The 12,475-nt window shown below is 30.0% G+C and overlaps 1 protein-coding gene across 1 annotated transcript; it reads right to left on the reverse strand.

Moving 5' to 3' along the window:
- Positions 1-2,329: 2,329 nt before the first annotated feature.
- On the reverse strand, positions 2,330-6,470 carry LOC137828931 (alpha carbonic anhydrase 1, chloroplastic). The gene is made up of 6 exons (XM_068635696.1): positions 6,123-6,470; positions 5,833-6,041; positions 5,481-5,587; positions 3,816-3,921; positions 3,557-3,718; positions 2,330-2,683 (listed from the first exon to the last, which is right to left on the reverse strand). The coding sequence occupies exons 1-6, from the start codon at positions 6,193-6,195 to the stop codon at positions 2,519-2,521; spliced, it is 822 nt and encodes a 273-aa protein (XP_068491797.1). The 5' UTR covers positions 6,196-6,470; the 3' UTR covers positions 2,330-2,518.
- Between the last annotated feature and the right edge of the window lie 6,005 nt (positions 6,471-12,475).

Here is a 12,475-nt window from a genome sequence, read left to right on the forward strand (position 1 = left end):
TACTTAACATATTTGAGTTCTAGGAATAGACTTGAAATGTGAATTGTTATTAAAGTCTGAGCTTTGTTCTAAGTTGTTCTTATAATTATGCGAGGGATCGATAGTTAAGGAAAATTCTTAAGGATTTTATATGCGAGGAACCGATATAAATGACTTTTATACAGACATCAATTTCAATCATAGAACTTAATATTAACATGCTAATCAAAATACATGAGAGTGAGAGAGATGAAATCTAATCCCTCTTTTTCCAACTTGAAGCAATTAATTCTTTGTTTGTTTTCTTATTAATCATTTCCAACACAATCACTTCAACACTCTTTTTAATTGTTTTGTTTCATATTTAGTGATTATTGTACTTGATAATTCATTGTTCCTTGTGGGATCGATATCCGTCCTCAGGGACAAATTATTATTTCTGACAATACGGTGCACTTGTCGTAGAAAGTCAACAAGTTTTTGGCCCCGTTGTCGGGGAATAGGTTTGATTTATTGATATAATTTCCTAAATATTGTGAATATTTTTTTTATTGTGTTTTATTTTATTTCCAGATTTAATTTTTTTTTATTGTTTTATTTTTATTAGGTTTATTATGGATCGAGGGAAGTTCACATGTGCATCTTATGTTCATCGTCTCGGAGAGGTAAAGGGCGAAGGTCCTCACCCGGTTCAATGCGAGCTTCGTCGAGCTAAGGATCAAGATCAACGAGAGTTACCATGTGTTCTTTTGTTCTCCTTGTAGAAGAAGAGCTTTGATGACTCCAAATCTCCATGGATTGCTTCAAGGCTGATTGTAGCTTAGTTGTGTGTGTTCTGGGGTAGTTTGAATTTTTTAATTCACTCTTAGTTAGAATCTAAAGTTGGTTTAATTCAAATCTTTTTGAAAAGAGTGTTTTATGTATAAGCAGAAAAACAACCAGTTGTTTTATCGTTTCAATTGATTGTTTCATACTTAGCATTTTTGAAACTGGTTTTAGCAGGTTTAAATTTGGTTGACTTTGGTGTCAAACCAATTCAATCGGTTATTTCGAAAAAACAACCGACTTTTATTTTTAATTTTCTTAACAAAATTTGGTTAAGTTAGTTAAATCTGCTTTAAATGATTTGAAACTAATTTGGCTTTTACAATAAATGTTTTTCAATTGCTAATTGGAGTATAAATGTTTTGTTTTATGCTCCTAGAATTAACACTTACAAGATCAGTTTGTGAAATCAAGTTTTCTCCAAAATTGCTTAAGGCTTTGGATATTTTTCTAAGAGTGAAGTAGGACTTGTTGTGTACTTTGATTTGATTTGTACCAGGTGTGATCAATCCTATTTCTTTCTTCATTTGTAATTCTGTAAGTACTGGTTTTCACATAGTTAGAGGGTGTTCTGATCTGTGGTGTGATTGTGATGTGCCAAAGGAAGTGAGTGTACTTGAGAGGATCAAGATCACTTCTTTGGTGGTTGTGTGTTTGTAACATGGTTTTTTGTTACTTAGTGGATACCCAAATGTTTCTGGGAACTGGATGTAACTCTTGGTGTAAGAGTGAACCAATATGAAACTGTTTGTGTGATTCTTTCTCTCTCTTAACTCTTTTATATATTTTTTAGTTGTTTTTATATTCTGCTGATAAAAACAACCGATTGAATCACAGAAACAACCGGTTAAATTTTTGGAATTCAACTAAAACTGTTTTATAACTTGTGTTCTTTCATTCCTTTGACTGTGATTCTTCTTTGACTTTCTTCATACCTTCAAACTTTGTGAAAAACGTTTAAAAACAATTGACCCCCCTCTTGTTTAAGGCCTTCAATTCTAACACTCCTTTCTCGGGATCGTTCCCTGGTCGACTCCCTGTAGCCTAAAGCCTTGGCCTTGCTCCTCATGGTTGGGCTTGGCCTTCTTGGGCTTGTCCTTCTTGGGCTTGGGCTACTTGCGCTTGGGCTTTTTGGGCTTGGGCCTCATCTTTTGAAAAGACTAATAAGAAGAACTTTAGATGTTTTGGCCCTTGTCCATTCCTCCTATTAATAACATCTTTTTTATTTTCATCAATGAACAACTTCACTCATGAGTAAATGTAGCAACCAGAGCTACCATATTATAAATAAAGAGCTGAGATAAAACAAAGAGAAAAAAAAAGGAAGACAAAGGATATGAGAAGGAATATTCCTTCTATATTATTTTCCTTACTTAGATCAAAACAAAGAATTTAAATATATAAGCACTGCACTCATTATAGGTCTAGTTAAAGAGACATAATGTAAAATAAAAATCAATAAATACTAAAATAAGAAAAGATAAATTAAAGACTAGACATAAGTACAAAATGAAACAATTAAGAATTAAAAAAGACAAAATTATAGAGATCTTGTATCTTATATTTATAAAGTTTACATCCATAAAAAATTACAGAAAACAAAAATGAAGTAAAGCAACAGATATTGTCCAAATATTACTAGCTTTATCAAACCTAGTACAATCGTATTCTCTAATGGAAAAGCAGTGGATATGATGCATGAAGCATGAAGCATTTATTTATGATACTTGGATGGTGGTGTTACATGAGTTCCATGCAGGTGGTAGTACATCTCTATTTTACGTCCATTCATTTGCTGAAGAGGCCTTGCATTGTGCTTGAATTCTGGCTTCAATGGTGCCTTCAGAAGCTTCAGTTGTTCACTGGATAATGTCCTCAACTGCATATTACACATTTCACAAAATCAATACAAATTTTATCAACCATATATATACTCCCAAAATTTACATCAAAATTCGAAACAATATATACTCTTAAATATATTCCTTTGAATAAAATTTATTAGAACCATAAAATATTGTGATTCATTCTTTTTTTTAACTAGAAAGCATCCTATGCATTGCACATTTTTAAATATATATATATATGTAATGTTACTAACTCCCTTAATATATTAAAGTTATTTTACTTTGTGAATCAATCATGATGTGAAATTTTTTTTACATAACTTTTATAGAGATGAATAAGTGTATGATGTAAGAAGATTTTAAATTAATTGAATGTAAAATAAAAAATATCACTACAAGAAAATCATGAAATAGAAATCAATTTGTAGAAACCAAAAAAATTAGCTGCAATAGTAACTAAATTAGAGATCATTTTAGAAACTAAAAAGAAATTTGGTTTCTAAATTAATTTATATTATTTTCTATTATTGTTAAATAGTTTCTAAATTGGTATCTAATTAGCAACCAAGATTTTTGCTACCAAATTTAGAAACTAAATAATTGATAGTTAAAACCTTAGTTGCTAATTAGATACCAATTTGAAACTATTTAACAATAATAGAAAATAATAGAAACTAATTTAAAAACAATTTTTTTTTAGTTTTTAAAATGTTCTCTATTTTAGTTTCTATTGTAACTAATTATTTTGGTCTCTAAAAATTGGTTTATATTTCATGATTGTCTTGTAGTGTATGTGTATATTGTTGGAGATCAAATATCGATCATAAATAAAAATATTTTTTTACAAAAATGGATGGAAACTTTATTTGATAAGTCGGTATTTTAGTTTTTCCTTGTGTATATACCTTTCCAAGAATGATCCAATTGACACCCTCTTTGCATGGTGGAGTGGTGAGAGAGCCAACATATGTATAATACCTCCTGCTGCTTCCATTTATTTCTTCAAAATCAATGGTGCCAATTGCAATTTCCTTTTTCTTACCTAACTCAACCAACTTGTCTTGAAACTGTATCCAAGAGCCACATATTAGCACTAACTTCAAAATTGCATTATTATTGAACCACACGATTTTAAAAATCAAGTGAATGTGACTTGCACTGTACCTGGGATATGAAAGGATCTGGATCACCCAATTTGTAGAGCACTGCCATAACAGTTATATTGCTAAGATCTTGGGTGAGGTGGACTAAATGGAGCTCTGCATCATGTCTGTAGTGGATCCAAAATTTTGACAACCATCATATTTAATATAATCATTATAAAATCTATTTAAATTCCATAACAATATTTTTTTTACTATTTTATTTGCTTATTCAAATGAATAATATTTTATTTTAAAATAAGATTGTATTCTTTATAAGAAGGTTTGTTATTTATATAATTTTCCCTTTCAGAAAAATTTGTCAAAGATTGGACATTGACTATTAAAGTGAAAAATAATACTCTTTTTAGCACCTTTTAATAAAATTATAAAATAGTGAATATAATTCGCTAAAAAAATGAAATTTACCAAATTTTATAAAATAGAAAAAATGAGTTTAAAAGTGTGTGTATCCAACATTTTTAAGCTTATTTTATGAAGACCATATGTGCTAGCCCAAAATTAGGAATTTTTTTTTATCTTTGATAAACTATTTTTTTTATTCAAAAACTTGATGGGTAGGCTTCTTATCTATTGCAAATATTTTTTTTAGTTTAATTTAATTAACATCCCTAAACACGCTGCACAACTCATTAATTAGGACATGGAAATAAAGTGAAGAGTTTTTTTTATCAGAAAAAATAATAAAAATTATGGAGTAAACCCCACCAATTGCTATAGAAAAACCTGTAGATAAATCATGATAAAAGAATTGTTACTGAAATTTTTAGAATTAAATAGCTTACAAAGATAGTTGTACAATCTTCAAAAATGAGTTATGTTTGGGGAACCAACATTTTTTTTCATTAAAGAGACATGTACTAAGCTTGGAAAATTTAAGCTAAAATTTGACATTCAAAAAGGTTGTATTAAATATAAACTACTTTTTCTTTTCAGAAAGATTAAAATAGAAAACAAAATCGCAATTATATACTTTTCTACATCTATTAATCCAAATTTTAGATATCTGAGTACTTATAGTAAGAAAATTATTAAAATAAATTATTATAAAAAAATATGTGACAAATGAATTTTCAGTGTGAAAGAGGAGGTTATACTTCATGTTTAAAATTTAATATAAAAAAATATTGGTAAGTAGTTATTCCAATATATTTTTCTTATTACAAATATCTAGAAGATTTAATGATCGAACTAGGACAACAACTAATTTTGCAATTATAATAAATATAAAAAAAAACATATTTAATCCTATAAAAAAATACATATTTTCTCTATATTTTAGTCATAGTATAGAAGCTCAATTAAAAATTGACATTTGCCGGAAAAAAAATTGACATGCATTGTGGTTAGATCAAATAGAATAACTTTTTCTTTTCAATTTGGTTGAACTTATATATCAAGTCATGTGATAGTAACACAAGCTAAAAAAGATACATTACGCAACTTTGTAGAGCTACCATAAGCCGAAGGTCCATAACCAACTATTTGGCATAAAAAAGTAAGTAATGTCTTATAACACTTAGATTGGTTTAGAGAGAAAATAATAAGATTTTGTAAAGCAAATTCTTTGAGAAAGCTTAATCTTTTTAAAAAGTGTTATGTTGAAAACACACTCTATCATGTAACAATTCTTATTCTTAATTTTAAAAACAACATGTGAACTTACATACTACCGTTTGCCTTGTGCTCTGATGGCGAATGCCAGTGCAGTTGTTTTAAGGAGTAGTTTTTTCCATTTACATTAATGTCTCCTACTTTTCCTTCAAAGTGCACCTATAAACCAAAATATACATATATTAGTTCACACCACAAATTCCTTAACCACCTAATAACTCTAATTTTGTACATCATTACAACAAAATGATTATCTTTACAACATAAACATAAACATAAGTGTGTATTGATTTATATGTAATAAGTGTAGGTTATATGATCCTCAAAATGCATATGATGAATATCCAATAATGCTTATATGAGGCTAAAACAGAAAGAAGTGATTTGGTAGTTGAAGAACAAACCCCAATGTGGAATTTGTTGTTAACCAATGTGGCATTGGTAGGAAGATAGTTTCTTGCAATATTCTTGAACTGCTTGTTGATGACAATGTCAGACTTGATAAGGTCCACAGGACTCTGTGCTTTCCCATTTGAACATGCTGCAAAAGATGGACTCAAGCTTCCCCAGTTGGCAGGACCATTTGGACCAGTATAACTAAAATTAGCCGAAACTAATGCAGAAAGAAAACAAACAAAAAGTTTGAGTGAAGCAAATGAAAGGTAGTTAAAGTGAATGATGAAGGAAATCTTACAGTAATCTGCAGAAGTGCATAGAGCCAAAAGAGCCATGGAAGTGATCGCCAAGTGAAACCTCATCATGGCCATTGTGAACAGCAAGCTAGCTGTGTTTGCTTTGATATGAGAGCCTTTGTTTTATTCCTTAGCTTTATATATTTGTAATAGTATAGTTAAAACTATAAACTATTGGTATGTGCTTAAGGTTGTGATGTGCGTTGCATATATATTATTGCTGCTATGAACTCGTGGGGTGCTCAACTGGGGCGGTGGTTGACCAATTGGTCGTTTCTTTTACGGAATTAATGAGTGGAGAAGCCATTCCTTTCTTGTCTATTTAGGCACATCAAACATATTCTCTTCTTCTTTATTTAATTATGCTTTCTGTGAACCACAATTAAAGGGAACCAATTTTATCACTTTGCTTCACTCTACAAAAATCTAACAATTTTGTTCCCTAGGAGATATCTATGGAAACTCTAGATTTTATTGAAAAAAGAAAAAAAAAATGTAGTTTCAGATGTGATGAATATAAAAAACAAACTAGCGTTTAAGTAATTTTTGGGATATAAATTTTACTGTTTACTGAGATTTGTTAAATTTTGTAGGATTGCTATGTTATTTAATAATCTCATTATACACTTTATTTTTCTAATAAAATAATAAAAAATATTGTAATAGAAAATTTGTGATCTATCATTAGGTCGAATGGTTCTAAGACATACTTATCCGGTACCGACCTACCATAAGAAGAATGTCTTTAAGTGAAAATATATTAATATAGACTAAATCGTACGAAAAATTAAGTGTTACACTTTTTTTTCAAGAGTAAGAGGGTTCAAAAGCCTATAAATAGGCACAACAACTAAGTCAAATATATATTATTATTATTATTATTATTATTATTATTATTATTATTATTATTATTATTATTATGTATTAAATACTCATCTGGATTCTAGTAAGAGAAGGAAAAGTGAGAAAGTGAGAAGAAATATATCAAAATTAATAATAACTAGTAAGAGATTCTTGTTTGTTGACACTTAATCTTTAAGTAAAATTTTGGACAAGTGTTCTTATAAAAAATAAATTTGTACCCATTTTTTACTATTTTTTTTAATTGTGTAAAGAGGTCCAATTTCCATTATTAGAATAAAATTTTCATTACGCCTAGCATATAGTTTTATTAAATTCATTTTATTTTATATTCCTATTTATTTCCTCCTATGTTAGGAAAAAATAAGATGAAATTACCCAAAAACGAAAAGATATTTCGTGTTCTTTAAATGACCATTCTCATATTTCGGAACATCTATAAACATTGAATCAAATACTTGATGATTAGCTTGTAATAATAGTCCAAACCAAATATAAATCTTATGTTTTTTCTTAGGAGAATTTATAACTTGTTAGAAAAAGCATAAGGACTTTTTAGAAGAAAAAAAAGAAAGAAATGAGTTTGTTATTTAAATTTAACTTATGCACAAGTTAAAAGATAAATTATATGAGACCTTCTATATATTAATTCATTGCATTAATCACTTTATATTAATGCATTTTATAAAATGTTAAAAACTATGGGACTTTCCGCTCCAAAGTTGAGAATACAATGGCCAGCATGGAAGTTAATTAACAATGAGTTCGTTGATTTTTCCGGCATATATAGTTGTAGTTTGTAGTTTCTTTCTATGAAAATTTTGTAATTTTCTTAGTTTGTCCTTTTAGGTTTAATTTTTGTTTTAATGAAGAAAAGTATTTAACGAAGTTCCTTAACTGTTACGGGGAATTTTCAATGCGGATGATTAATAATATTTTTATGAAATTACTTTAGTTAAGAATGCTTTTATGAAAGAGTTAACATTATAGGCAACATAATATATTAAATATTTTGTAAAATATTCTTAATTAAACCCACTTCTAATACTATATATATATATATATATATATATATATATATTTCTTTAATATCATTGAATTTTATATTATGTTAAAATATATTATTATAATTTTTTTATATAGATTATATGTACATAATTTTATATTAATATAAAATTAATATGATTTATTTTTAAAAAATGTACTTAAATATAAACAATTTGATTTTCTTTTAATTTTAATAATCTATGAATTGTTTTCCGTTGTGAAGATAATATGATTGTGAAAGGAGAATAATTAATCCGTGTTTTAACAAAAAAAGAAAAGACAGTGCCCTCTTTGTTGTCCCCAGAAAGTGCTTTTTATGTGCGTCACAATCCAATTGTGGAATCTCAATCAGAATCACCCAAAGTGGCATACTTTTATACGCACATGCATTTCAATAATTTTTCTTCTACTAAAAGGATCTTCACTAAATGCTAGCCTCAAACAAAAAGTTTTCTTATATGGATAGGAAATTAGTGGTCTCCTCAAACATTTGTGGCTCCAATTTTTTATTACAGACGTCGATCTTAGTTGAAGAATTGGATATTTGTAAAAAATAATCTGATAGTCAAGTTAAAGAAATTGAAGTATTAATTACTATTAAATGTGTATCTCTGTATTTTTAACGTGTATTTATAAGGATACTGAAATATCTATGCAGGTAAATCATTGACACAGTTTATCAAGTTAATCTTGTAATTAATTTTTTTTATATGTGTATTACTTAATTGATTATCTAAATTAAAACATGATTTATTTTTGGTGACCAACTCGTCTTCGGTCTTTTAAAGAATTGGTGGCATGTATAAACTTTTCCACAACCATATAATTATTGTAATTAAGTGATATGTGGAGATGTCTCTTCAACCATTTAAGTAACTAAAGTTATTATTAGATAAATAATAACATAATCTTATTTGACACTAATTGAGTCTTACACTTACATATTTCGCTTGTATGTCTAGAACACACTCTTCCAAATTCAAAATTGAATGTGTTTGAGTGTTTGAAGTTTATAAAACTAAATATTTGCACGTCACAAACTTTTATATTATTTTACACTTACAAGAAAATCATTAAATAGAAACTAATTTTAGAGACCAAAATAATTAGTTACTATTTGACTAAATTATAAACCATTTTATAAACTACAAACATTATTGGTATCTAAAGTAATTTCTATTATTAATAAAAATTTATAAAATAATTTCTAAATTGATATCTAACCATTAGCTACCAAGGTTTTAACTACTTGTTACTTTATATTTTAAATTAGTATCTATTAGTCTTTTAGACTAATTTAGATTATCTACATATCGTTTTTGTTGATATATGGATTTTAGTGTAATTCTTCCATATTTTCTTGTATTTCCTTTCTTTTTACTTTAATAATATTTTTTTCATGTGGTGACAGATAATAGTTGTTACTTGAGGTGTCAGCCTAGCTGACATATAAAGTTTTATAGTGATGTCTAATATGAGAGCTTTTATAAAAAAAAATAGAATCTAAAAGATTAGTAGTTAAAACCAAGATCGTTAATTTAGATACCAATTTAGAAACCATTTTATAAATTTTTATTAATAATAGAAATCAGTTTAGATACCAATAATTTTTTAGTCTCTAAATTAGTATCTAATTTAGTCAATATAGTGACTAATTATTTTTTGTCTCTAAATTTGATTGTTATTTAATAATTGTCTTGTAGTGATAATTTAGATTTAAAGTTTAATTTAATTCTATAAAATTAGTTTATAAAGATATTTTATTTTTCACATATATTAGTTTTGTTGTACTATATTAGTTGTATATTTAGTTATGGTAAGATTTAAAATAATTTATAAAAAATATTTTTTTTGAGAAATAAAAAAAAAAAGTACTTTAAACTTATTGTGATTAAATATCAATAATGATATTAGTTGGGTAACGATGATGTTAAAGTACTTTAAACTTATTCGCATAAACTTCTTAAAAAAAAAAAAACTTAAAAAAATTATGCGTTAAAACTAATTTATACATTATAGTATGCAGTTCCAAAGAGTAAAAGTTGCTACTATGTTCCACAAAGATTACTCTTTTAATTTTATTATTGTAAAATTTTATGTAGATAATATTATATTTTGTACTACTAATAAATTATTTTGTTCGGAATTTTGGGTTAATGTAGAACAAATTCAAAATTTTAAGTTTCTTTGATCTAAAGATTAAATAAGTATACAATGTCATACTCATATATCAAACAAAATTTGTTAAGGAATTTCTAAAGATGTTTAAACTAAATGATGCAAAGGAGAAACGCTAATACATCCAACAATTTCTCTCCATTTAGAGTAGGATTCAAATAAAATAAGATCGTCAATTGATAGATTATTGGTTCATTTATGTATCTTACAACATTTAGTTTATACATGTTTAATGTGTTTATGTGCTTGTTTTTAATTTGACTTGAGAGAAATACACCTCAGTATGGTTAAACACATTTTTGTTACTTGAAAAGTAAAACTAATCTTGGTATATGCTATAAAGGATGAGATAACTTTAAGTTTCACAAATATTGTTACGTACATGAGAAAGAGTACAAGTGAAAGTTGTCACTTTATTACTCATAACTTAGTGTCTTGGATGAACAAGAGTAAGGAACAACTACACATTCTATAATTAAAGTTGAATACATATGAGTTTTGTACCTGTATGAAAAATAATAAGGGGCCCAGACAGTACTAGTAACTTGTCGTAAGATGGTTGGTGTGATGACGATGTTAGAATGTCCATGAGTCTCTTGCTCTTTAAGCTGGTAGTCGTTACTCATGATGCTCTTTAGGTTGTTACTTGTTTCAGACGGTCTGTGTCAGGTTTGTTCGGTAGCGACCAGTACACTTGCCCCTGACTCGAAGAGAGTATATTCTTGAAGAGTCAAACAACTAGTGGGAGTCCCGAGGCGAGATGTGACCGTTTTGGAGCATTCAATGCCTCGCAGAAAAGTGACACTTGCTTTTGAGAAAAAACCCTCATCTTGGTATGCATTGTGGCATCAGATGAGATCGACGGTGGCAATCTTATGTCGCTTCGTATGCTGAGTCATGTGAGGCGTGGGATGATGTGGGATCTAACGGCGTAGGGCCCGTGTGTAGATAGCTATATATAAGAGCTCCTTGGGTTGTGAGGGGGTTTGCAAGTTGACAGGGTTCATTGAGTGCTCCGAGTGCCGACCTAACCATTATGTCTTCTCTATCTCGTATCCGCCCAAGGTTAGTAATGTCTTCGTCTTCCTCCAATTCTTCCGATAGTATAATTCATGTTGAGTCTTCTGTTACACGTAGCATGTCTAACGGTGAGAGAGAGGGGGGTGATTCGGACGGTCCAAGCTATGATTGGGTTGATCCATCTGTTTTGAAAATTCCAACTAAGTTTAGGGATTCCAATATGTTAGATCAATTTTTATCTACCACCTTTTTTAACAAACCTGATTGTCCGACCGATGCGGTGATGGTGGACATTTGTGGTCATACCGACCGTGTGTGCCATGGTCAAGAAAATGCACCACAAGATTTTTGTCTTCGTATATAACACTTTCTTTTCTTACCTGCATATATTCTACGATTTTACCATGGGGGTCCTTCGGATCCTTAATGTAGCTCTTACCCAGTTACACCCTAACTCGTGGCGATCCTTCAAGCGTTCTGAGTCCTTTGCGACCTTTTCCAACTTATCCCCACGCCCCAATCTTTTCTTTTTTATTGTAGAACTCATCCTAGTATTCACGTGAATTGACTGTCGATGCTAAACCCACGGGAAATCGAAAGAGGGGTTGTCCTCCCAAGGCTCAAGCGGGCGCTGGGGTGGGGTATTCTTCCGTGAAGTGACTGTCGATGCTAAACCCATCACTTCAAGTGGCGTAAACTTTGGAGTTTGACCTGTTGCTCGAAGACGAGAGCGTCCTAGCAGTTGTCCTTACCAGCAACCTGATCGAGGAATTGTTTGAGTTGAAAAGCCGCACCACGTTGGCCGGAAAAACTCTTGGTGAGGAGATGAAGAGGACTAATACGACGTTGGTTTCGAATCTGAAGGCGGAGCTAGCCGAGTCAGCTAACTCTCTGAAGGCAGTCGTGCGACCGTGGAGATGTGCAAAGAAAAAATGTGCTAGGATCAGGTGGCGGCAGAGGCCGTTCAAGAGGCCTTGAGAGCAAGTTGTACCAAGGTTGAGGCCGAACGAGACCAACTTTTGAAGGGGAAAGTCGACGCGGAAGAGCAGGAGAAAACGCTTGCAGCAAAACTTGAGAAATGCCACTCGTTCCTTCTGCGAGTGAATGAGGAGATATTCTGGCAAGGTGTCTGGTAGGTGGCCTTTTATCACAGTGTGTCTGCCAATGACCCTAAACCTTAAAGCTTATGGATGGTGAGAAGTTGTCATGCCAATTGGAGGAGGGGATGCTCCAAGATGAGTGGTGAAGA

This window comes from Phaseolus vulgaris, chromosome 7 (assembly GCF_000499845.2).
Source record: "Phaseolus vulgaris cultivar G19833 chromosome 7, P. vulgaris v2.0, whole genome shotgun sequence".
NCBI lineage: Eukaryota > Viridiplantae > Streptophyta > Magnoliopsida > Fabales > Fabaceae > Phaseolus > Phaseolus vulgaris.